The sequence below is a fragment of the Cupressus sempervirens genome, chromosome 10 (genome assembly GCF_028749045.1).
Source record: "Cupressus sempervirens isolate cs-2001-9-10 chromosome 10, ASM2874904v1, whole genome shotgun sequence".
Classification (NCBI taxonomy): Eukaryota; Viridiplantae; Streptophyta; class Pinopsida; order Cupressales; family Cupressaceae; genus Cupressus; species Cupressus sempervirens.
This window is the reverse complement of record NC_143127.1, coordinates 572,046,577-572,074,306: the sequence shown is the minus strand read 5'-3', so window position 1 is coordinate 572,074,306 and position 27,730 is coordinate 572,046,577. Positions and strand designations below refer to the sequence as shown.

The window sequence follows — 27,730 nt, the reverse complement described above, 5'->3', positions numbered from 1 at the left end:
CATATAGAAATGGTCAACACTAAGACTTTATTGTTTGTGACTAATAGTACAATAATATTAAAATACATGGTCTTTAAATGTCATAGTGCACTCACAACCACTGGACCCTGCCCAATTAATGGGCACATTCCCCTACTCACTACATTTTCCTGTCAATTTGGATTTCAAAATCTGCAAGGTACACCATAGATATCATGCAATATCTATTCAAATTGGTGTTTCTGCAATAGGTACCTTTCATCAAGGAATCTCAAGGATGGTTAAGATACAAGAAAACAGAATAAAAAATACTATGCAACAGTAAAACCAATATAAATGTGATGAAGCATATTTTGCTAAATGAAATTAGACAAGCTGGACTGCTATATAAACAGGCATTTTTACTGCTTTCAATTTCCTGGAAAATTTTCTTTCAAATACTTTTCGCCTCCTGAAAATGTCTTCACATGTCATGCATACATGGTTGGATTCTTTTCAATATATATATATATATATATACAATTTAGTTCTCCATTTTTTGTTTGTATGTACATTCTTGAACTATAGAGGGCAAATAAGAAGCCAACAATAGGACCATTGAAATGGATCCAGCTTCTACCAAATCACACAATACTTGCAAACTTCTGAGTAGGCATTAGACTATAGCATTGCATAATTAATATGACAAATGTATTTCCCTTGCTTCGCAATTAAGTGATTGTGACTAAAATTTGGTAATCGTGTAAAGATATGAAGTAATATAATGCAAGAGCCTAAACATTTCATCAATTGCCTTACACAGGTACAAGGCAAATATGCATGTAAACCATTGCTTGATGTCTACAAGCTCAAAACTTAATTCAAAAATGAAACAGCCATTCCATTACCACCCATATACATCAAAATATCATATCAAAAGCAAGTCAATCTGGTTTCAAATATTCCACTGTGCACAGAAGTACAATAGCAGAAATTGAGAATCATGTGATGTAAGAACCGCTTTCCCAGAATAGGGCATATTGGAATCAGCTGTCTTTGGCTACAAGCATTTTTCCAAGTAAAATATAACTCACCTATTCAAGTGTGTAGTTACCAATGGTGTATCCAATATTCCGTAACATGACAAAGTGTAATCAAACTTACCATGTTCACAGATCAGCCTTCCCTGGGTATCGAGGGAATGGAATAACATCTCTTATATTTTCCAAACCAGTTACAAACAGAACCATACGTTCGAAGCCTAGGCCAAATCCACAATGTTTCACAGTTCCAAATCTACGTAGATCAAGGTACCACTCGTAAGGCTCTCTTGGCAAGCCCATATCTTCAATCCTGCATTGTGAAATGTATATGTTAAAGAGAATACCATCTGTTGATTAAAATGAGGGCAGTAACAACTATAATATAATACAATCCTAAAATATTATTGGATGCAAACACACAAATGTCAATAACATGACACTAACAAGCCATGCAAAGAAATGGAGAATGCTGGAAAAGATTTCCAATTTATGCATGATGGAAAAACATTAATGTACATGGTGTGGTCAACCTTAGAATATCTGGCAGCTGACAAAGTATTTTAGTGCAGTTCATCATCACATTGACGTGTCCAAATTCAATGGTAACCAAATAAGCCAATCATCAAGCATATTGGCAAGCACAAACATGCACTTCAGAAGAATATAGCGATAGAAACTTATATCCTCTAGAGCTAATAACTTGAGGACACATCCAAGAAGTTATCCATTTCCAAATAAAAGGCAATACAAATATATATCAAAGAAGTTAGGATCCTAGTCACAAATCTCTCATCAAGTATTCAGGCATCAACTGTATCAAGAAAATGCCTATGTTCCAGAGTCCCAAGATGAGGAGGCGGAGGGACATGGAAGATGGATATCTCAGGGACAGGAAACCTGTTGTGAGGTTTTCACACCATCACCCCCATTGTGAATGGGAGAGCCATCTTTTTTGCTGGTGGCTTTAGGTAGTAGCACAGATTGGCAACAATTCAAGTGCCTCTTAAAATTGTAGTGTCAAAAAATTAGGAAAAGGTAGAAATTAGCTAAGTATGAGAGCAAGAAAGCAATGGTCAAACGTTGATTTGAGATAGTCAATGGCATTGAAGAAACATCATGGCTCCATTCAAAAGATTGCTTGGTTAAATAGGAAATTTGGTTCACCATGCCAGATAGACTAGTGGAAACTACCACCTTCCGTGGCAGTCAACCAAATGAGAAAGTGGAATCCACTTCCTTATGTAGCTAACTTTCAAACATCAAAACCAATTTATACCTTAGTCTTCCAAAGTTGTTTAAGTTTAATTACCATAAGGGAAATGAAGATCAAAGTGGTATTAAACTCTTTAAATGTGATTTCAAATGCCCGATTCAAAGAGTAGAATCCACAAGCTTAAGTGGCAACCTAACAGATGAGAAAGTCGAATCCACCACCAACCTGACAGATAAAAAAGTGGAGTTGGAAATATTGTCCTTGATGCAAGGGCACTCAAGAAACTATTAGATCTTGTCATTGATGTCAAAGATAAGATGTCTTTCAAGCATTGACATTAAAGGGTCTGTTTGGTTCCTGGAAGATGACAAGAATTGGCTTTTTCAAAATCCGAATTTGAAAATTTTTGCATTTGTTTCAAAATTGGCAAAATGGAATTAGCATACAGACTTCCAATTTTGCCTCAAAACCAGGTTTTCCAACTTCCTACTAGCAAGTAGGAATTGAAAATCAAAACCTGGTTATGTTTTTTAAGATGTAAAAACAATAGATTGGACTACTTTTTGAAATTTGCCTTCAACTCCAAGCTTACGCATAAAAATGTGTCTTCACACACATCTTCCAAGGGAAACAAACGGTTCAAGTAAAATCGCAAAAATTGAAGTGAAGATTTACAAAACCTTGATTTGACTAAACCAAGGTTTGTAGAAATCCAGGTTTTTAAAATTCCACAAACCAAACGGACCCTAAAGTGGAAGTTATCAGAGTTTATTCCCTAAACAGCATGCCAGCATACATAGAAGAAATGCTTATTATTTTGGCATAAGTGTGTATATCGAGGTCCTCAAAAATGAGCTAAAAATAGTTGGTGTGGATTATAAATAATGAACAGAAAAACAAGACTCAATGACTATGGCAGTGGTCAAAGGCAAGGCCTATGAATATGTATGGAGACAAGATGAAATACATAATTACCTTAGATACCGATGCAGGCATTCTAGGATGGGAGGCGGAAGCAAATGCCAATGGAGGCAGATCCGGAGAAAGATGCATGTGGAAGCCACCCGGAAGCAGTCCCAAGCATCCAAAGGCAAGTGGAAGCCTCCCAATAGGCATTCAAGCACTTCCAGATGCCTCCATGGGCCCAGGCCCAAAAATGTTCTTTTATTGTTTTTGGCCAATTGTTTTGCTCTTGAACCGCAAAATGGCCCTAAAAGAGGCCACTCAACCATTCTTCATCTCATTTTGTTTGCAGCTAGACTCTCTTATCATTCGGTCTCCATTTTTGCATTTTGATGGCAACATGAATATTTTCAAAGAGGGTCATTCATAGGGCAAGATTTAGCTTCCACAAAAGAGTCTTAAGCATCTAAGGTAAGCATTTGATCCCATTCTTGAGTTCTTTAATGAATTTTTTGAGATTTGGATGATATTTTCAAGTCTTTTTCTTTTTCTTTTTTTAAAAAAAAAATAAAGAAACAAGTTTAACTAAGTTTTGTACCATTTTTTTGCACTTGTATGCTTGATGTTCATAGATTTTTTCTAATTTAGATTTATTTAATTTCTTATTATAGGCATAGCAAGAAATTAGATTGTATTATGCGAGAATGGCTGCCACCGGTAGTCAAAGTTCAGTGGGAGGGCAAGGAGCCATAGTTTTAAAATTGATGGAGGATCTCCTTTATAAAGACATACCACAAGAATCTCATGTGTTTCTAGAGGTGGCTCATACCTTTGGAAGTGTGATTATTGTCTAAGTAACAAAGGCAAAGCATTCAATAGCTCATAATCCTGGATCAAACTGCATTTTATGGGCCCTGCTGGTAAAGGATTTGCAATGTGTAAAGTCGCAGATGGGGATGTCTAGTGCACAAATAGCTTCAATGTAAAAGAATAAGAAGTTGCTGATAAATTGGTAAAGAGATCAAAACAAATTTTTTTCAACCTCCATCCGGAAACAAAACAATGCGATTACCCACTGAACCAATTGTATCCTCCAAACATGCATTCTTGCAAGTACATGTACTAAGAGGGAAGAGGAATAACAAGAAACTACCACCTGCAAAAGAGATACATTGGACACGACATTTCAAATGGAGGCAAGAAAGCTTGTTGATCAATCCATTGCACCTTGCCTCTATGCCAATGGTCTTCCTTTCAACATGGTTGGATCACCATATCGGAAGGAAATGGAGGCAGCCATAAATAAAGCACCAGCTGATTACAAGTCCCGGGTATGAAGAGTGTTTACCACTCTATTGCAAAAAGAGGCTTTAGCAATCAGTAAATACTTACTAATTAAAAACATCAGAATGGATATACCTCTTCTAATTGTCAGACTTCTAGAAAAACATTCACGACATTACATAACTCATTTTCATTTTGTTCAGCATACACAGTCAACTGTCTCTTTTCTTCTTGCACATTAAAATCCATCTGTTCACTTCTCACTTCTCTCCTAACTCTTTTTCAGATCCTTAATGTATATCTGTACTTTGAAAACTTCCTTCCTGTGTTCTTATACTGTTATACACACACTCTCCTCTACTTACCCATTGAACCTCAAAACAATCCAGTTTTACTAACTTTTTCAAGAAATGATCTGTCGTTACACACCATATTCCAAACCTGTGAACAAATCACAGAGAAGTCACAGATCTGCATAATTCGACCATTCATGCCATTTTTTCATGTGCATCAATCCAGCTGAGAAATCTAACTTCCGTAATGACTTCAGAAAGATGCCTTACGCACGGCGTATAGCTTTTCATACTCGGAAAAATCAGACTTGCAGCCGTTACAAGATGTTGGCAGGAACCGTAACTGCACCATAAGTGTAAGGAAGGGAATCACAGATGTTTATAGCAGATACCAACTGCAGTCAGAGAATACCAAACTGCCAGCAGAGCATATACCTGCAACTGTCGGAATGCGCCCAGTAATGACATCAAGCCAAACAACAGACCAGACCCATAGCAGCCAATAGGAACAGTTCAAACCGATCTATGGTGAGCAAACAGACTTCTAAGAACACATCCAAGTGATGACATCAAGGAAAAATGCTATGGGTTTCCCTCGAGTCCCCATGCTTCCAAAACATCTTCATCCTGCAGATGCAGACCCATGTAACAAGAGAAAATGCAGGAAGATTCAAATCATTTAATTAAGGACCCACTGCATCCTCAATCTCTAGATTCTCCCCCTCCCACAGATTCTCTATATCCCATAAGAATCATAGTGTCGGAAGAAGATAGGTATGGGCTTTACTCTAGCCTTTGAAACACTATCAAAGAACAAATTAAACTACAGAAAATGTAGTCATTTATCAACCAAAAAAAATCTGGTGCATTGGCTTTTCATGGATCTATGCAAAGCACAGCACGGAAAGTGCATGACATACATGATTCAAGCATTTCTCTCACTCATCCTAACCAATAACCTCTCCCATAAGTAGAATCAATATCTTTGTTTTACCAATGATTCTATTACAGAAGAAAATGAATGAATAAATAAATAAATACAACTATTTTCATTTCCAAAATAATCTAGTCAGAAACTCGAGCACTATTTATTACAAGAAATAGAAAAATTAAAAAGCAGCTACCTTTGTCTCCAGAAAAAAAAAAATAGGCAGAAATTTCACAAATAGAGGGCACAATCCATAGTAGAAAGCTGTTGAATTAAATCAACACAAAATACTTCTTTGCAACACTGACTGGCACTAAGAAACATGAATTCTATTACAGGAAACAAAACATTTAGAGATTAAAAATACCTGTTCTCATTTCCAGAACAGGATATAAACAGATTTTCAGACACTATTCTAAATGCTACACCCCTTCATTATATCAGATCATTGTCACTGTGATGCAATCTAAACATTGCATAAAAAGAGGCAAGTTTTCGAACATTCTGTCTAATGGGAGATGTATATAGAAAAGAGCAAACCGAGCTCTTTTCACAACATTGAAACCTGCAAGTTTCTATGCAATTCAACAAAAGTGATGCCAGAGACCCCAAATCTCATTATTATTTATTTGAGAAGATGAAAAATTCAAAATTTGCCATAGAAGGAACTGTATCTCAAATACAAAAACTTAAATGCTAGGTTGCCAAGAGACTGGTACCAGTACTGGTATGTTTATTTTTGAAAACAGGCGACGGAGTACTTTTTCATATAATATGATAATGATATTTAATAGGCTATTAAAAACATTCAGAAGGAAAAGGAAGTATCAAACACCAAACTGTAATCCAGATCTATAGGATAAAAGAAGCAAAATAAATCATCTCCAAACAAATCATCCACCAAAAGCAAAGGATACATCATAGGAATCAATCAAATTTGACAAAGTGTATAAGAAAACTGAGGGCAAGGCCCAGACCAAAAAATTGAATCTTTTAATACTGCAAATCCTTTTGCTCTCCCATGTGATTATATATATGAGAGTTTGAATATAGACATATATACAAAAATGAAGAAAGAAAATGTATAATCAAAACCAAATTCTCAACTCCCAAGAATCTAGTTGAATCCTCCCAGCTTGTGCTAAACTGGGATATTAAAAACAGGGTAGATATTCATCAAAACATAATTGAAAACAGATTTCTCTAGAATATCCCAGTTATGAATGACTGATAGACATTCCTTTTCAGACTGGGATTGGTTTTCCAAAATAATATTTGTTGTTGCACAATGGATATATTCTTCAATCTTATTTCAATTTTTCTGGGCTCTACTTATGGTAAGTTGAAGATACCATTACAAGTTGGAGTTGCTATGTATTTTTCCTATTTGAGTGAATGTAGTGCTGCAACAGGATACCCTATTTCTACCAGATGTGTAGACACTCACCATGTTCTTCTTTTTCATATTTTCACAATTAGAACACCATTCCTATTGTCTGGTAAGCTACTAAATATTTTATAAAAAAATTACTGAATTCCAATGCAGGAAAGAAATGAGAATGCCTGCAGGAATAACATAAATTTATTCACAACAGTGAAAAGTAGCCGACTATATTATTACCAACACTATTTTATCCCAGAGTGCAAATGTTGAGTGTCAAGTAATTCTGGTGATACAGAAGTAAAAAAACTTTGATGTCCAAAATGGATGGGCAGATTAGTTGCTGTGACAGACCAGTTATGGTTAGAAGCATAAAAGCTGGTTAGAATTTATTGATGGTACCTTTATTTTTCTTGAAGAAAAGAATGTGAAATGGATCAGATTAGTGTTTGTCTGGATTATCCATCCACTACACATTTTTAATCTCGATATAATGGAACCAGTGTAACACGGGGACGCGCGCCCCCCCCCCCCCCCCCCCCCAAAAACTGGGCCGCTTCGGAGACGGGGACGTCCCCGGGACAGGGGGACAGCGTCTCGGCGTTTCGGGCGGCACCACTTAGAGCGCCACTGCCGCCGGAGACGGCGAGACGCCTCCGAGACGGCTAGAGGTCTCCAAGATGGGGGAGACATCCCTGAGACGGCTAGAGGTCTCCGAGTGTGGGGGTGCGGGGGGACGCCAAGGAATCTCCTTCATTGAGGGGGGACGCCAAGAAGTCTCCTTCATTGTGGGGGGACACCAAGGAGTCTCCATTGATTTGACATTTTGATTTGGACTCTAGGAGACTTGTAGTTTTTGTTTGCATTATATACTTATTTTGATATCATGATTCATGGCACATGATACTTATTGTAATCATCTTTATGTCATGACTCATGATCATTGATTACTATTAGATAGTAGAATCTAGATACTCATACTATTGATTTGAAGGCTGATATATAGAGTTTAGACTAATATTTATTATTTGCTGATGTTCAATGTTTAATGTTCATTGTTTGTTTGTCATTTGATCATGAATCATGATATTCTAGTTGATATGGTATATGCTATACCATATGTATAGTATATACACCCCTACTCCTTCCACCACCCCCCCATCCCCTGTCGCCGTCCCCCTGCTGTCCCCAAATCTGCCGTCCCCAAATCAAGGCCCCTCTGTCCCCCCGTCTCAGAAACTTGTCCCCCCGTCTCCCAGGGCGGTGTAACTATGAATGGAACACTTACCTTCCATTCCCAAATATGGGATGAAATTATAAGATACTTGGGCTAATGAATCTAAAGAAGCCATGCAGGCTTCGCGAGTAGTCCCTTATAATTTCACAGGTCTGATAAATAGGCAGAATTTCAAAGAAATCAATCATCTCTGGTCATTGTGGGTATTTTTGAATTTGAAGCCTTCCACATTCCTAATGCCAAATCAAACATAAAATACATATCTAGTTAAATCAAAGCAGATAAACAACACATACACTATAGAAACATTTCGCAGATCAAAGGACTACAAAATAATCAACTATTTTTGAATTTGAGGCCTTCCACATTCCTCTTGCCAAATCAAACATAAACTACATTCTTGTGAAATCAAAGCAGATAAACAACAGACGCTATAGCAACATTTAGCAGATCAAAGGGCTATAACACAATCAATGATCTATTTATAGAGAATTAGGGGACATGGATGGTTAAGATTAGCCCTAAAAGATGGCTGTGGAATTTACCAAGGGCAGTTCCACACATCATCAGTCGGCCTTTCTTTTTGGTAGCTCAGTCCACAGAATTCAATTTATAAAATAAAGCAATATGATTTGATCTTGTAACACAATGCAGCTAGAATGTTCTAGGTGAAAAAGATGTGACAGAAAATTAATTATTTCCACTGGTAACTGGTTTTTCAGCTGAGTTTGTTGGTATGTTAGTTTCCCACCATGTCACAGCATTCCAGCTGAAAGCACCTACAAAATATCAGTCACATGTCAACTAATAACTGCATACAGGTATTCTGTTAAGTGTTTACAAACTTCCTAATGATTGCAATTGTCATTGCCCAAGAAAAGCCCAAAAACAGTGATAAAATGCAGCGACTAATATAGGTATGTGTGTGAAAATCCACGATGAAAATGAATGCTCAAGATCTATTCAATTGTCATCCAAGCTTTTTGAAATGATGTGAACCATCAATGAATGAAATCAGCTCGTCTACTTCAAATAATTTAATAAAGAAACGTCTTTGGTGTAAATAAACGAGACTTTTCATTTTATCATGCAAGCTGTGACTGGGTATGATTCTCTGACGCTGAGCATTCATTACCTTCTATTGCAAGCTGTTGCTTTTTAGCAGCATCATGTACACACTTGATAGACAGGGTGTTGAGTTAGTCTGAAGATGGCAAAAACATAACTGTTGATTATACTATTTGGTACTTTCAATTCAAAAAAAACATATCTTGCTGTAGGTTGGTGTGATAGTTGGATACAGAAGGAGATAGTGTGTTTTCATGGTGATTGCATGTGTACAACAAACTGAATCCTAGCAATGAAAAATGAGTTGTGGTGCTCATAAAATTTGCTCTGTTAGCAGGGTTGAAGCGCTGGATTATTTATTTATTTCTGAACTTATTGTCTATCTGAAGCTGGCGCTCTCAGTGAGGTTGGTGCCTTGGTTGTTTTGAGTCCGTGCTCTAGTTGAGGTTGGTGCCTCGATTGTTCTGAGTTGGTGCTCTTTGCATGAGTTGTTTCTATTTGCATGAGTTGCAACTCACTAATGTAAACGGATTGGTGACAAAATTTTGAATGAACATATTTATGCCATGGTTTTTTGCCCATAAGTACTTTAGAAAGTTTTGCGTTCTTGTTTCTATGTTTTGCTTCCTCTGTTTTAAGAGGTTTCATGAGTTTTTTAAGTTCTATAAAGTTTCAAAATACTGATTCATCAACCCTCTCAGTTTTTTCTGTGTGCTCTTTAATTACTCAGCAGGATAACAATTTTTTGTTAGATTTGGTTCAAAATTAGTATAAGATGAACTTTGTGCCATGTTGATTGCTAACTTAAGGTGGCTCTTCAGCAGTGCTACAACCATACATCAAAAACAAGTTATGCAGAAAAAGAAAGTGTTTTTCAAATGAAATTTTTTACAAAGAACAAGAAAAGACAACTCATTGTACCACATACCTTTTCTCAATAACTTCCAATCGTTCCTCCCTTTGGCTCCCACCTATTAGCTCCCCAACCTGTGAAGTAGTGCACATAAGCTTAACTTCTGACCAAAAGATATTGACTGCAATCATAAGCTTAGACATATGTAGACTCATCAAGTATAGCTCAATCCCAGAGAATTACATCATGGTTAATGTGCATTTTATTTCTTACATCTAGGCTCACTGCCTAAACATATCAAGAGATGAGGAACCTACCTTTGGCACAAGCACATCCATGGCAGCAACAGTCCTGTCATCCTCATTGAGTCGCATGTAAAATGCCTTGATCATTTTTGGATAGTTGTACACAATAACTGGCTTTTTAAATATCACCTCAGTTAAATATCTGCATCAATTGGGTACTAAAAATATCATACATTTTCCCAAAAGCTGGATCCAACACTCATGAAAGTGGATAGTGCATGTATAATCATATTTTTTGTCAATGATTCTAGCATATTCCAGCAAAACATATGGGAATCTTATGCTTTGCATACCTTTCATGCTCCGATGCTAAATCAATGCCCCATTCTACCTTGTTCTCAAATTTCTTATCTGTGACCTGTTTATTTGCAAATAGATGCAATATTCTCAAGTCCTTATTGTCTTTAAAGTTTAATAAGTCAAGAAATGTAAATGACAATATATGCCTATAACTACTTGCAAAATAAGTATAACCTTCTCTAATAGTTGAACAGCCTCTGTGTAGGTAATACGTTCAAATGGAGTTGAAACTAATTTGCGAAGACGATCTATGGCAGTTTGGTCGATTCTTTGGTTTATGAATTTCATATCATCAAAGCAGTTATCAAGCAACCACTGACAAAGGAATTTCACATAATCTTCTGCACAGTTCATGTCATCCTGCAAATGAGATTACAAAATATTCTACAGTCAAACCAACCATACAGTATTTGTAAGATTTTATCAATCTTCATCATCCCAATATCATTTAAGATCTGCACTAGTTATTTAAATCAAATTAAAAGATCTCAATTTGTTCATAGTATTTTTTTCTCAGGGCATCAACTGTGAGAATCCAACTTACTGTAAATCACATCAGATAACATACGAAAATGAGTAGAATAAACCATTGACATGCTCCCCCAGCCCAAAAAACATAATGCATCTATAAATAAAATTAATGAAAAAGAATACTACCCGCATAGATATACTAAATACATACATCTATAAATTCCCAACATATTTAAGCTTGGAGTTATCTTATTTACTTCATAGTTTTTATTTTATTTACTTCAAAATTATTCTATTTACTCCATGGACACATAAATTGAAAGACTTATTTTGTTTTAAAATTTTATTTTATTTTAGGAGCTATTTTACTTTAGTATGTAAATTTTAACTTTATTTTTTTCAGTAGGTCTTATATAAGCCCAGATTTATTTAGCTATCCAATACAGGAGCACAATTCATACACTGAAACTCTTTGGCTAAGAACCAAGGACTGAGGGGTATCCATTCCACCAATCTCAACTGGGACACAATTCCAAACTCATCCTTTATGATGTTGGAGCCTTGCACTCACTCATCCCTGTTGGCTTCATTCAGAACCATTCACCTTCACCAGAAGACTAAGGGTTCATTCACAAAGTGTAATTTTACTTTTCAAAAAGCCACCATTAATTAAGCTGGTAAGCTTCCCTTGCAAGCTTGTTTGCGTATGGAAGCTCCAGTTTTTTGTCTTGCACCACCATTGTCTCACAAAAGTGAATACTTCCCTGATAATGATTTTTTGATCACTGATTGTGGTGACAATCTAATCTGCATGCTGTAGCATCAAACCATTTCCATTTTCCTGCAGCATTTCACATTGCATCTCTTACAATGTTATATGTCAGACAAATTCAAGGTGGGGATGGGTTGGAGTTGTTGGCAATGGTAGGAAGCTTCAAAAGCCATTCCAGCAAATCTGTTTCTACAAATCTTAAACTACAAGTTTCACCTTCTTGCAGAATACGGAAGGACGATTGGGCATTCATCACAGCAGAACAGATGATTCCATTACTGATCCAAAATGCAGTAAAAACACTGTTAAATCTCTACATTTTCCCTAACAAGAAGGTCATTTTAAATTTTTGAAGCCACAGACTCCGTCAATTTGATATGCAGGCCCACAACATTATTGCCCATGTAGGTATCCATTTAGCTTTTGACCAGAGTTTTACAGAAATATGATCCACTGAAAATTTCTCCTGTAATCAATTCAGAGCAGGACATTAATTTTGTCTGTTATGGTTTTATAGAGGCCCCGAATGGGACTAGTTTCTATACTCCTAACTAAAACAGAGCATTAACTTTGAACTTGCAATCCATTTGAATAGAAGTAGAAGTTTTTGTAGCTTTATATGGCTAACTGAAACCCTAATTTGATCAATAATTAAGGGGGACTGTTCTGCACTAGTAGTTTGAGGAATTTCCTAGCAATAGTTTCTCCATTTTCCCAGAGTCATAGAGACCAGGTATGTATATATTTCTCTCTGTCTAGTTATTTGGCTGTTTTGGTATGTATATAGCTCCTGGCTTCAATGTGAATGTAAACACAATACCAAGAAATGAAAGTCTCCCTGGACTATCGTGCAATACCACTAGAGCTTCTTGCACCTTTTGGGTATGTACTAATGGCCTGGAAATCTTCATGGTGTCATGTGTGGGCTATCTTTTACTTACAGTGCATGCCATGTCTATACTGATTCCAGTACATTTTACCTCCATGTTCAATTGAACAAATATTATTCTGGCTTTTTGTAGTGGTTAAGGTATTCTAGGTGAATATGTTTTAATAGCTCTCAGTGCATTTTGAAGCATTGCCCAAAACCAGATAGTCACGCAGCACAATCTAATACCTCCTATTACAAGGTTGCCACTGAAGCATATATTTTCTTAATTCCCAAATATTTATGAGCCTTTCCCATAATCATGTTCCAGCACTATGGAAACAGTCACATGAGATGCTATTAGAGAGATCTTACGTCCTATGGCATAGTGGAGGTTCTCACCGAGCCACACAAGCATCATCACTATCTGTTTTTTGTGGGTATATTCTGTCAAATCACCGAATAAAAATTGGATTCTCTTTGAACTGTGACAAACTGCCTATTAATTGCAAAGACTACCAAATCACAATCACTTTGTCTTGTGCCCTTTGTCTAAATTAGTAATATTCTTTGTGGAGGTCTATACCTACTTGTAGAAATATACCTCATAAGAAATTTTCTTGCACTGTATGTCACTTTACCTCCTTCCAGTTTTGCTGTATACAGAAACTGTACATTCTCTTACCTGAAGCAACCTGATGTGACAAGAAATCCTACTATACAAAAGGCTGAAAAGACACTAAGACTTAAAAAAGAGTATGCGAGACAAATAAAACTTCCATATAAAACTTTCACTAAAAAGTTATTTTCATTGTTAAATTGTTGAAATATTATACTTAAGTATATCAAAAAAATGTTGTAAATAAATTTTACAACATTGTTATTCACCACTGTATCATGTAAGATGTTCCCTTTGAAGTTCTTGTCTTTCAAAAGTTAGCGGAGATGTAAGAGTTGTGATGGATAAGCAACTCATCAAAAATATGTGTTGAATGAACTAAAATTTGTTGTTTATTTGTTAAACATCAATATCAAGTTATGATTGCCATTTTATTTATTACACAGAAGGAGCTTTACAAGGAAGCAGAATTGAGATTCAAGAACAATCAATCTGACCAAGAGGCCCTTAGAAGCTTGTGCAAGACTTTCCTCAAAGACGGAATGATATGATGAATTGTAGTTTTTTCTTCAGTGTTCTTATATAATTTTCTCTCAAAAGAAAAGTATAAGCTGGGATCCCTTACGCATTCTCGAGGCTATAATCTTCTCTTTATCATGGGCTATTATGGACATGCACTCAAATTATACTTGATTGAATGATTCATTTGTAGTGCCTCTCCAACACAGTCCTTACCAGGAAGTAATAGAGCCTCATACCTTGTACTGTAAGCACAATGAGGTTAGTATACTTGATGTAAAATATTAATTTATGTAGCTAGAAACATAGGTTTCATTAAATGAAATACTATAATGTTAAAATTATGTGGTTATTTACTAGTTATATATTCATTATGACGCCTTATGATATAATCTGAGATGTTTTGCAATCAAGAAGAATGGGTTAATTTGTTAGGATGATTGCCTATAATTCCTATACATTCTTCCTTATACGCTGCTGAGAAATTTACATAGACTTCACTTGACATATGCTCATATTGCTAGAAATGATTTATGTAAAATGCCTTTAATTTAAATGCAATATTAAGGTGGTTATATGTTGTTATGTTGTATTGCACCACTGATATGCATGGATTGCCCATGGGGGCTAGCACAAAGTAAGATGGAGCCATAGTTGCTCACGAGATCTACACAGCGTCCCGCTCTCCTTCATTGTGATTATCTATATTATATGTGATACTATTTATACATTATGAGCATTTTCTCTTGACATTTGCACGTTTACCGAACAGGTACCCAAGTACATTCCTCCTAAGTTTCAAGAAGTGAATTTGTACTTATATTCCTGACTGTGGGCACAATAGATAGTAGTTCTGACCTTTCCTACTGAGCCAATATCATCCTTATATGGATGATGTATCCATAATTGATTATTATATTATCCCTCTGGTACGTGTTTGATAAATTTGGATTCATTATGAATTTGTGATACACCAATGGTGTGTCTATGCTTTAGAGTTCTCGTAATTGTCACAGAAGAGAATTTAATTAATAATGTTGAATTAATTATTATATAGTTATTTTATATTCCTAGCAATCTTATCGTACAGTTATTCCATTCAACTGGAATTGATTGAGTTAACCCAAGTTGAGTTCGCGCTGATTTTGGGCATTTTAAATTTAATTGCCTTGAGTGATTTTATTTTTAGCCTTTTTGGTTTCAAAGGAAAAAGTGATTTACAATGAAAAATTAGAATTCATTTCTCTCACTTTTTATTTTGGAGAGCAAAAAATTGCTCAAACCCTATTGTGAGCAATTTGATCTGCTTGTCAGATTCTTGCGTGGACCAGCTCATTGGAATCATGTTGGAATTGCTCCCCTTTGCCAAAAGTGTTAGTCGATCTAGCGATGCCTTTTTTAATCCTCTTTATTTCAAGTTTTTCTCCATTTGAGAGGTAGAGCTCTTCATTCCTCTCTCATCACAATTGATATGTGAGATGTATTTATGCTTTTTTCCCCACTTATTTGAGCTCTTTCCATGCCCGGTTGGGTTTATGTGAGTTATATGTTTTGAAATGCAAGTTTTTTAGCCGTTATGTTGTTGGATTTCCGTGAAGTGCCTAGAAGTAAAAATTTATTTTATAGTTATTGTTGGGTATATTTAGACCAATGGTTTTATTTTTTGCAACCAAATTCAAATTTGATTTCTGACCTTTTTCCGTAGCATCAATTTGTTTGCCCTCATGGACCTGTCATTCGCCATTTTTGGCATGATTGATTTTGAGGTTGATAGTCTCTTCTTTAAAGAGGACGATGGTCAAATTGGAATGGTTATAGGACATTGTGAGCATTTTTATATTTTGGGTCAAAAGTGCCCTTTCAAGTCAAAATGCTAATTTTTGAACCCTTGTTGAATTTAGTCAAATTTTGTTATTTTTATAAGCTTGAGCTCCTTATTGGATTATGGGGATATGGGTGTTGTCTTGGGTCATTTATTGTTTTTCGCATCCCATTTGTTTATGTCAGACCATCTTGGGATTCGTGTTATTGGTGATGACACCAATAGAGCTTGATTGTGATTTATGTTCTTTCCTTGGGTCCTTGTCTATTGTATGGATGCTTTGGTTTTGCTTTGGATTTTAAAGAGTGTGGGTTAAGACCGCATCCTTGAAGATTAGTTAAGTTACTCGTATTTGATGGGATCTTGAAAGACTCATACTCTCAGCTTGCGACTGATTGAGTGTTTTCTTGTATTGTTTTGGCAACCTTGTTTGAGCCTTCTATGTTCTCTTTGTTGTTACTTCTTACTTTTGACGTGTGTTGGCACACTCCATGTTAAACGATGAGCTTGCATGTGATGTGTGGGTGTAGGGTGTTGAGACTGCATTCAAGCATATAGTTAAGCTACGCTCCTATGTCAAGGTCAGAATGACCAGTACCCTTGGTATTGGAACCAATTGGGTTACCATGTTCCTTGGTTTATGACTTTTGAGACTTGCTTGATTTATGCCTACTTGTATTATTTTGGTTATGCCTCCTTGTAATGAGATGAGCCTAGTTGATGTTGAGTAGTGGAGTGAAGTGGCTCTTCAAGGTGGGCTAGGACACAAAAGGGTCTTAGGGTATCCCTTATTAGAGCTATTTAATAAGTGAGAACTAGTTAAGGATTGAGATTAAAATTTAATGAAAATATGTAATGGGACCACCTTGTTGTCGTTTCAAGACGTTGATATGCTGAGTCCTTGCCTTGCCATCAATGGATGTTAATATGGCTTAGTAGAGTTTTCTTAATGAAAGAATGACTGCTCAAGCCGCATGGGCCATTATGAGCCATGTGATGACACTCCCACTCCCAAGTCTCTTCACCCAATGTTAATACTCAATAGTGACCGTGATGTGCTTTGAGCGTACTTGGTATGCACTTTGGACGTTGGTCCACATGTTGAGTATTCTCCATGTTTTACTCTATTTGCATTTATGTATATTGCATTGGATCATGGCACCCTGCCCTGAGTTTATGCATTTTCTTTGTGTGTGTGTTATCCACCCCTTGCTTGTGTGTTTTCCTTATGTTTGTGGTCGTGCTACTATCTCCACCAGCATAGTAGGTTGGCCCTACGAGTTCCATATGGTTGGAGGTGTTGCTAACTATATCATTGCTAGGGACTGGTGAAAAAGGACGAACTTTATCTAGCTACAGGATATGGAGCTTGTATACTCACACTTTCATTGTAGAGATACTTGACTGTATATATGTATGTTTTGGTTTTGTGCGTATTGATGTTGACATCTAGCTTTGTAAATTTATGCTTTCATTTATGCATTGATGAAATCAAGGGATTATTGCCTTGATATGTGTGTATCTCATATTCCACGGTGCAAAGGTTGTTGTCTTTCAATTATACCTTGGTTTCATCCTATTTTTAGCTTTTATCTCATGTAGTTTTACCAAACATTGCTAAAATTTCATCTCTACCTAGAGGATGGTGTTTGCATCGTCTCTGGTCTGAGACTTCAAATGTCTTTAAACGGAATGGCATCTACATTTTTGCGTCTTTGCATAGACTTTGTGTTACATCCCATTTTTTGGCTCAATTTAAAATATTCATATAGCCATTGAGGTTTCATGTGAAGTCAATTGACAGGTAAAATTTGTAACAATCATGTGAAATCGTAAGATGATTAATCGCTATAATTTCATATAAAGTTGGCATGCTAGTTAACTGTTATTATGATATTTTGATGTTATCTTGGAAAGTTGGTTATTCATCATGAACTCATGGAGAATGAAATGGTGGTTAGTCATTATGATGGTTTATGAATAATAATTGTTATGGTAATTATGGTTTTCTCTGGGAATATGATATTATCGTGGAGAATTTCTTCCCTGTAGGAGCATGTCGAAGGGGGGAAGCATTGCCAGATAGTAGTTGGGAATGGGGGAGTGGCACCTACCATCGAGCAAATAGATGGGAGTCCTAAACCACCATAACCAAGGATGAAACAGCTAACAAGCAAGAAGAACAAAGAATGACCATGAGCTAATTGGTTAAACAATTATAAAAAGAAGCATTAAAAAGTAACTTAAGTAAGAATAATACCTTTATCAATTCCTCGCTTTGTGCAAGCTAACATACCTTGGTATAAAAATATCTTGTCTATACTCATACCTGTGTGGGTATGATATATGTACATATGTATACATGCACACGTGCGCGCGCGCACACGTGTCTACATATGAAATAATCATTAGCATACACATATACATGTATGTTTGCAAATATATATATCTACATATCATAGGACTCGAGCAAACATAAATATATAGTAAGTGGTATTCTTATACCAAGATATGTTTTAAATATCTTTTTGCACCTTGCTTTTATAATCTTTCTTTTTGGCATGGGCATGGTTTTATTATTGCTCGATCAACCTTATTATTGCCAACTCATGATATCGAGCTAATAGTTCATTTATATTTATTCATTTTTGAATTTCAACAAGGCAATCTTGCAACATTTTCCACCACGTCCATCTTGTTTCTAACTGAACCACAAGAGGCTCCTTTCTTGGCTGCTACAAGATATATATGTTCTATGATCCTTGCAGAAGGATCTCTCTCTCCTTTTGAATACAATATCCATCATTTCCTCATCACATCTGCAACTCCTGAGCATTGAGAATTGTCTGCAATATATTTTGAAACGTACTTCATTAAGTGTTACATCTGAAGCTAATTGCCAGAGTCGAAGCTCATAAGCCAGGTTGATTGCCATCGACCCAATCAAGAGGAATTGTACCGGGTCATTCTGCTATCTCAGACCAATTCCAAAATCAGGTCATGCATTTCTTTCTTTGTATTCTTCATGCTATGTTAATTGTATGTGAAACGTCTTGAGTATCAGGCCTGAACTTTTATATCAAATGCTATGTCATTCAATGTGTTATGCCATACTGTTCGTATGTGAATTATCATGATTATTGGGCTTGAATTTTTATTCAAATACTTTGATAGTCATATGTGTTAAAGCAAGTTTATCAAATATGCTTATTGTTTTTATACCTGTTGCAAGAACCAGAACTGCATGTGATTCTTTTAAACTGAGATGAACATATGATTATTGCTTAATCAAATTGGTATTGCTGAACTGTGATTAAAAAAAGATTTGATCAAGAGGTACATACAGAGACATAGCCAATATGTCTCTGAGGTGGGTTACACCCCATTATTATATCAGAACAGAATTAAGAGCTTTCTATCTTATGATGCTATAGGCCGATAAGGCATGATATATGGCAAAGGAATAAGAGATCATGAAATCCTGAGATTTAATATAAATTACTCCAAGTATTAAGGACCATCATGGTTGAGCTAAGGGAGGAAAGAGTGGGAAGAATTCCTGCAATGAAAGAAAAAATACAATCAGTCTAATATCTAAATCAAATAAAATGATAGCTCATGTAAATCCTTGTAAGAAATCTTGCTGTCAAGTTGAGTGATGGTTAGTTACTCTAGCAACATGTTGCTAAGTGACTAGTTAGAGGTGTCTCTGACCTAATTCCAAGGTAGGGAGGGCCTTTTTTGATTGTGATTTTGTGGGGATATTCAAGGGTTCGTGGTTTTGAAGTAAAGCCCTTGACAATGCTTCTCCTCTCCACCAGATGCCAAGACATGCATAAGACAGAGATAAGTTATGCATTCAATTATTTGCTAATAACTAGTAATTTACCTTCTTTAATTTGAAATTACAAGTTGAGGATATGTTAGATTGATTAATTTCGAACATCAATTCCTCTTAATGTATTCAAATCAGTTGAATTTCCAAGTGAACATGAAATGTATCTATATGCATGAGATAGGCTTACCAAATGGTTGTTATATATGTATTTCATTTATGTGAATAATGATTATGAACATATCTTTTAAGTTTTTAACTATATGTTATTGCCACAATTAGCAATAGAAGAAAAAATGATGATGCAATGGTATTTGATGCCCTGAGTAGCATTTGTTATTATGATACAGTGATATTTAATGCCCTAAATGGTATATGTCATTACGATACAATGGTATAACCATTTGTACCCTAAGTGGAATATGTGGGACTAACCTGGGTTTTGCAAATGCTGCCCTAGGCGGATTCTGTCTTTGGGATTTAGGGTATGAAAAACTTAAATCCTCAATCTAGATTTATTGATGATGCTCAATTGTTAGTTATGATATTTAAGTAAAGTTGAGTATAATTGTTAATCTCTTTCGCACGAACATAACTGTTATAACTGTCTTCTCATGAATGTGAAGTAGTATCTATACTTTCAATGTTACGCTAGTTGTTAGCTAAGACCGGAAAATGGGGTTGTTGCACTTTGACATCTACGCAAAAGATTGGTGTCTCCATGGTTTTGGGATGTGATACAAGTTTAAGTGGTGGGGAATGTGTTTGAACCTTTGGGTAGGGTGCTCACAGTTGCCTTTCACGCCTAATTCAACACGAAGACCTTATATAAAATATATCATTTAAGTGGCATATATATATATAAGCCGAGTCATTTGAGAAGGGTTTCAGCTTTCTAGGAGTTCAGATAAAGATTCCAGATTTTCGAGGTTTTTAGGAGATTTTAGACTTAGCTATATGTCAAGATTTAGCATTTAACGTTCAACGTGGTTTCTAGTGGGTTTGTCACCCCAAGCCCTTGGCTTATGCATGATAATTTGAGGATCGTTGCTATTCATATTGATTAAGTCATGGTTGGTTGGTAATGAACCTATATGTTTAACCATGCTAGTAACATTTACTTTGGACTTAAAAAGAACATCTTGATTGGGTGAGATGGTGCAGTATCTCCCTCTCATGATTCGTGGATGGTTATCAAGATCTCTTGTAGTATTCTTGGAAATTTGTGTTCTCTGTTCTGAGTACTTGGCTAGTGGCTTGGGAATCTTTGGAAGTATTAGAAAGACTTTCTCTTGTGTAGGTGAACATGTGAGTTATGCCATGTTCCCTGATTTCTTATCTTGTTTAGATGTTTTATTATTGCACTTGGTTACTCTATGTTGTTGTTAAGCAACTTGTATTTTTTTTTAACAAAAATCAGTGTATGTTCCATCCTTTTGTTCCAGGGGTTCCCGAGCAAGGCATTACATCATTGGAATCCAAAATGAATCAAGTATAATTTGTTCAATTAAGATTTGTTAATGAGAAAAAATAAATGCCAATAATTGTCAATATAGGATATTGAGCACTCAGTATGGATAACCAGATTTCAAACCTTGCAAGATAATCTTGTTGCTTGTGTAGCTCTTCCTAAGCACAATTCATGCCAATCTGATTGATTTTACTATGATGATGCCATTCTTCTTCCAATTTAGAGTTAATATGATTGCTTTTATTATGAGAACTTCATTCGAGTATGAGAAGGTTTAATTTAGCCAGTAACTTTCTTATTGGTTGACTTCCCTGTTCATAATTTGGCAGAGAGCTTTTATTCATCCATTATTACCAATTAGGCCCTGTGGGCCTCCAAAGCTTCTTGAATGTTCCATCAAACAAAAGGAAGATCAAATTCCCTTAACGCGGAAAACAAGAATTGTTTTTTACAAAAAAAATTCTCCCCTTTTCCTTTTTTTTCAGCACAAACAATCAACACAATTAATCTCATTGGGAGGTTATACATGCTTTGACAATTTTAGAGACTGCAACTTTGATACCAAAGAATGACCTTTTGAACATATCACTAGATTTTGAAAGATTCACTTATTGGTATGATCAAATCTTTTGAAAATGTAACTTAGAAAATTCGCTTTTTCATTTTCCTATATTTCAGATTGTAATGTCCTGTCTGATTATTTTGTGATATCGAGACAACGTCCTTACCAACTCACTTGCAAAAGATTTCTTCCTATTAAGATCTTTAATCTCAATAGTTATCTTGGTACTGTGTACAATTAAATGGTCAACAATACATGCATAAACCTCAACTTTACTAATATAATTAAGATACAACTCAAATATGGTGATATATATTGAAAATACTACAATTGCGATGGATTTCTGATCTACAAGATTGACAACTTATCCTATCTCTGCCGAATGTGTAATACTAATATTCAGTCTGAAAGGATTGTCTTGATACCAATATTTTTTTTAAAATCGGTATATTTTAGTTTTGTATTGATATTTTAAAAAGTATTACATAGAAGCCACTGAATGGCAGATGAGTCTTTTCAAATTCAACCCAAATTTCTGTTATTCGACTATCCATCCCATACCATGCCTCTCGGGCTTACATGACATACCAGCATTTCAAAAAACAAGCTATTACAACTATCCTCCCGCCTATCTGTATTTTAAGACAGTATAACAACCACAGTTGACCTTGCCAGCTACGATTATGCCCACAATCCAAAATTGGGCCTCCCAGATACAACTAAACATTACAGAAAAAACAGAAATAAACACAGGCGCACTCATTCGAGCCATTTCTTCGGCATTTCATCCTTGGACAAATTTGGAATAAAGGTACCACCACAAGTTTCCACCTTAGGCTTTCTCTTCTCCTTTACCTGCTTCACAGAGCCTTTGGCTCCATCTGGTCGCAGCAGTGTTTAAATCTGATTGCTGCTGCAATCCTAATTGATAAGTGTACTCCAGTTTTACCCTATATTCTCTTAGATCTGATTTTCTTTGGTCATTTCCTGAATGTATTGTCCCCAAATTATATCTGTGAAACTTCTTTTGGTTATTTTCTGAATGTATTGTCCCTAATTTATATCTGTTGTGAAACTTGATGTAATTCCCATTGATTTCTAGTTTTCCTCCTCTTGCTTTCTGGTGCTATCGATTTGCCCCTAGTCCTCTCCTTTGATCTCTATCTTATAAGTATATTTCTGAAAGGAAGGGTTTGTATTCAAGTAAGGGTGTCTTATTGTCAGACATCTCTTCATAAAAAAACTAGTTCTTGGACCCAAACGAGGTGCAAGGGATATGCTGATACATCTTTGATTTAAAAGCATAAATTGAGATTTACATAACAAAAGAAAGTGTATAGAAGTTTCAGTCTACAAATATGTATCGGTGTCGAAGACATTCTTGTACATAGTTGCACATTAGTTACATACTTACACAGTAGTTAGACTCTTGTTATGTAAAGCATAGTAGCAAAAATCTGCAATCAGAGACAATTATTCATCAGTCGGACTTTTTGCCGATCGATTGCCTGTAAAATAGGCAAAAATCACCATTGAATTGTCAACAATTGTTGCCCTGAAAAATCGTGTTTAATCGGTGTAATAATCGTGGTTTATCATGATTAATCAGGCCATGAAATGGCATGGAAAAAAACCAAATCCGTGGCAAAAAAACATCATTTTTGCTACTTAACATGTGCGCACAAGCCTGTAATTGCATTCGAGCCTATTCATCAATTGTTTGAGTTGTGCGAGCCTGTTCGCCAATATTTGTCTTCGAAATTGCATGAGTTGCAGAGAGGAGATGGGCGACTCAGAAATCTGCCATTTTCCACCATTCTTCTGCCATTTTTCAAGGTAGCCTTTTGTTTGACTAAGAATCTTCGCTTTGAAATTCTTATTTTTGGTTTTTCTTTTATACAACCAAATGCTGCTGGCGCCTAATTTCTGTTTTTCATATATATAATCAGCACTAGTAAAATAGCGGCAATTTTGTCAATATGTTTTCGTCACTGGGCAAGCAACTGTATATATTTCTTACAGTCATGCAACTTTGATACCTTTTATCGTCCACATTTTGAGCTGTTTTACATCATCGTCAAGAAAGAAATGTTTAAATTATTTTACATCATCCTTAAAAATGGTTTGAAGAACAGGAACTGTATTTATTTCTTTTTGTTTACTTTAAATCTAGATCTTCTTGGACAAAGATAATTTCAAGATTTCTGCCAAGAACCTTTGCCAGAGTGCAAGATTTGAAATAGATATTTTGGAATATCTAATCTGGGTATGTGTTAGGATTATGATGCTTTAAAAGTTCTGCACAACTCATGTTTGATATCTTCAGCGCAGATAGGTGGGAAGGAAGCAAAAAATAAATCTTTGGTAATATTAGATGTCTTCTGAAATCCATCATGATTAATAGTTTTTAGTATCACTGAAATTATATATTGAAAAAACAGAATAGCCAATATTTTTCTGTACATTTTTTTTTGCTTTTAGCAGAAATTAAGCTCTGATGTCAAAATATTGTAGGGTAAGTCAATATGTCTTCACATAAAATATTGATTCAGGTTTCTGCTGAAGCAATAATTATGAATGGTGTATATATTGTAGGGTATATCAGTACATACTGATATACATGAGCATGTAGGCTCATGTCAATATTGGTAATGTTTTTGCTTTTAGTAGAAATTGGTGGTGATGTTATTATTATTGCAACACAATAATTTCGTTTGTAGTGGTTTTGTCTTTTAAAATGTAATGGAAAGTCGAGATTAATGTTATTAAAATGATTCTAGGCAGGAATAATTTTAGTAGAATGTTCAATTTCCACATTGAAGAGAATCACAGCAGCACATTTGCAGTCACAGTTTACTCTTTTTTCTTCTAGAACTGTTAATCATAAGTTTGTTAAAATAGATAAAATAATTCTAATTGTGTCTGTAATAGAAAGAGCTTTAGCTCCAACTTAAGAAACACTTTATTTTATTATTTTTGCAAGTAACTTTGGTACACCGCTTTCTGTTTCATTATTTTTATATGTACAAGCACTATGATGATGATGATGTTTCATTGTTTTTATCTGTACTTGGGTACACTGCTTATTTTATTATTTTTATAAATAACTTAACTCAGGTACACTGCTTTAGTAACTTAGTGATGATGATGATGTTTTTGAATAAGATGATGATGATGCTGTTGAGCCTGAAGATCTTCAAATCTTGGAAGAGGCAAACTTTTTTCAGTGTTCTTGAAGGACTAAAGTCAGGGCCTTCTTGAGGAGAAGCATCGGTAGGGCCTCCTGCCCCCTAGCACGCCTACTTTTGAGTTTTTGGAATTTTGTACTTATTTTATAGACAGTCATAAACTATATTGTAATTGACATTTGACAATTGTCTCCGTCTAGTTATCTTTTATGCCATTGATGAAATCAATGATACCTATATCAAATTATAAATGATGAAAATCTATTCTCTACAATCTGCTTGTCAAACTCTATAAATATATTTAATCTCAATAGTCAATATATCTATGATGTGGAAGTGCCCCTTAAATTATTTTTTACCCAATTTTTTCAAATCCTCCTCTTTTGGTTTGCCATTATTTCTCCAAAACAATTTATGCTTCTATTATGTGCAACTTTATTTATGCTTTCAAATCAAACACATATCGGCGTATCCTTTGTGCCTCCTTTGGGTGCAAATGCCAGATATTTCAGTAATTCTTTGATTTGGTGTTTACATTAAAAAAAAGTAGTAAATATAACATCCCCTATTTCAGCAAATATTTTAATTTTGCTTTTACATTATAAAATGTAATAAATATAAAATTCATAATTTCAGTAATTTTTTTTTTTAGTGTTAAAAACGTAGTAAATATAACAGACTTTCTTTGCTACCATTTAAACTTATCTTCATTATTAATTATTTATTATTTGTTTTCAAGTTCATGATAATGGACTTTTGTGTAGATGTTCATGACATGAGACTCCTTGCTGCCAAAGTCAAACACCTCTCAGCAATTATTTGACCTGTGAAATGCCGTATAACTTAGAGGATTTTTATTTGTACACAGTCACGACATTAGATTCCTTGCTGCCAATGTAGAAAGCCTATTAGCATAATAAATGCAGCTTGAAGATTAAAAGTTCCATCTAAATTAATTTATTTGCATGCTTAAAAATGGATCATGATGCATCTAGACTCACCTCCAAATCTGCAAATGCAATTTCAGGTTCAACCATCCAAAATTCTGCGAGATGTCTTGATGTATGAGAATTTTCAGCTCGGAATGTTGGCCCAAATGTATAAACACTACTTAAAGCACATGCATAGGTTTCAACCTGGAGCTGACCAGAGACAGTCAAAAATGCCTGTCGTGCAAAGAAGTCATGAGAAAAATCAATTTTTCCGTCTTTTTCTGGAAGGCCGGGTTTTAATTTAAACCTCTCTTCCATCTTTAGTAGCTGGTCTTTTGCCTTATGAAGCTCAGAAACCGCTGCTTCAATTGATGCCTTATCAGCTTTGTCAGTTTTCAGATCTGACACTCTTTGACCTTTGTCTTTAACAAGAAGCTTAGTAGCTTCCATATCTGCTTCAGTAGGTGGAGGGTTTTTCTTTAAATCACGCTCTAACTTATCTGCCTCACTAAATAGTGTTGTGACTTGAAACATTTCCCCAGCACCCTCACAATCACTAGTTGTGATAATAGGCGTCTGTATATAATTAAAACCATGATTCTGGAAAAAAGTGTGTGTTGCATATGCTAGGGCATTACGAATGCGCGCAACAGTTGAAATCTGCAAAACAGATAATCAAAATAGACATAAAATAGTCAATGCATGGTGTCACAGCCGAAGCATTCTTAAAAAAATATGAACATCTTTGAGATTCAAAGTCTAGCCAAAAAATGTCTATGAATAAACTATTTTTTTAGAGAAGACTGCATTTTGTATCCTAACACTTAAACATAGAGAAGATTCAAATAAAACCAACTCATACTTGCTTAGCTATATATTGAATTAAAAGTAAACTAATACTTATGGTATAGATTCAAACAAATTTATTTTAATTTTCAGTTACATGGATCTGAACTAAAGACAATCCACTTTTTTTGTTTGCACAAAAAAGACTTGTATAATGGAAAGTATAAGGCCTACACACATTAAAATCAAGAATTCCTAGTTTTTGGTTGAGACTGGAAAGCTTCCCGAATGCAAGTGCATGCTTTCCACAATGCACACATCCAAAGAACTTACATAGTATAACAGTTGTCAAAGAAAACACATTTACAACTCATTCGCCTCCTATCAGTATATCCAGAAACAAAGGACAGCAAACTCAAAAATCTAGACATATTGCATGAGCTACAAAATAACAGCCCTGATAAAGTCAACAGCTTTAGAGCTTTAAACAAGAAAATGATGTAAAACTTGGATTAGTATTCTACAAAAAGAATAAGAGCAGAAAATTATTAGTTGCCAAAAGAGTATTATCAATTTTAGCACCAGGTAAATTATAGTTGCCGTCCATCATAGTTACCAGACTCAATAAGCTGATTTCTGACACAACCTTAGACTCAGTTTTAAAAAAAACATGGCACCGACTATTTCAAATGAAAACATGCTACATAGATTTTTTTTAAAGGAGCTGCACGTAATTCTATGCACTCTTCTATGAATAAACTTAGAAGACACGAAACACAAACAAAAAATGCTACTTTTCTCACATACACAATACACAACAACAAAATGAATGCAAAAAAAGATTTGAGCTAATAATTCATTTATATGGCAGGCAATCACTGCAATAGCATGCAGGAGAAGAAGTGAGAGTGGCAGAAGGCAAAATCAACAGCAGAGAGTAATGGCAATAAGGAGTTTGGACTGAACAAAGAAACTGATCAACAGAAAGGCACCAAATTTAAGGCCAGTGGGGATGTCTCTATTAGGGTAAAATAATGACTATGTTATTAAACAGAGATCATAAATTATCTGTATATACAAGTATAAATAGAAATGTTTATGTAGCGAACAAAGAGAGAG

The 27,730-nt window shown here is 35.3% G+C and overlaps 1 protein-coding gene across 1 annotated transcript in view; it reads right to left on the bottom strand.

Moving 5' to 3' along the window:
• Window positions 1-834: 834 nt before the first annotated feature.
• The window catches only part of LOC149535168 (asparagine--tRNA ligase, cytoplasmic 1-like), a 43,394-nt gene continuing 16,498 nt past the window's right edge, over window positions 835-27,730 (bottom strand). Inside the window, exons 2-7 of the mRNA XM_089803410.1 lie at window positions 25,895-26,485; window positions 10,941-11,126; window positions 10,760-10,824; window positions 10,479-10,608; window positions 10,237-10,295; window positions 835-1,311 (exon numbers count right to left, since the gene is read on the bottom strand). Coding sequence (XP_089659536.1) covers window positions 1,128-1,311; window positions 10,237-10,295; window positions 10,479-10,608; window positions 10,760-10,824; window positions 10,941-11,126; window positions 25,895-26,485 — 1,215 coding nt within the window. The 3' untranslated portion in view covers window positions 835-1,127. The remainder of the gene's footprint in view (window positions 1,312-10,236; window positions 10,296-10,478; window positions 10,609-10,759; window positions 10,825-10,940; window positions 11,127-25,894; window positions 26,486-27,730) is intronic.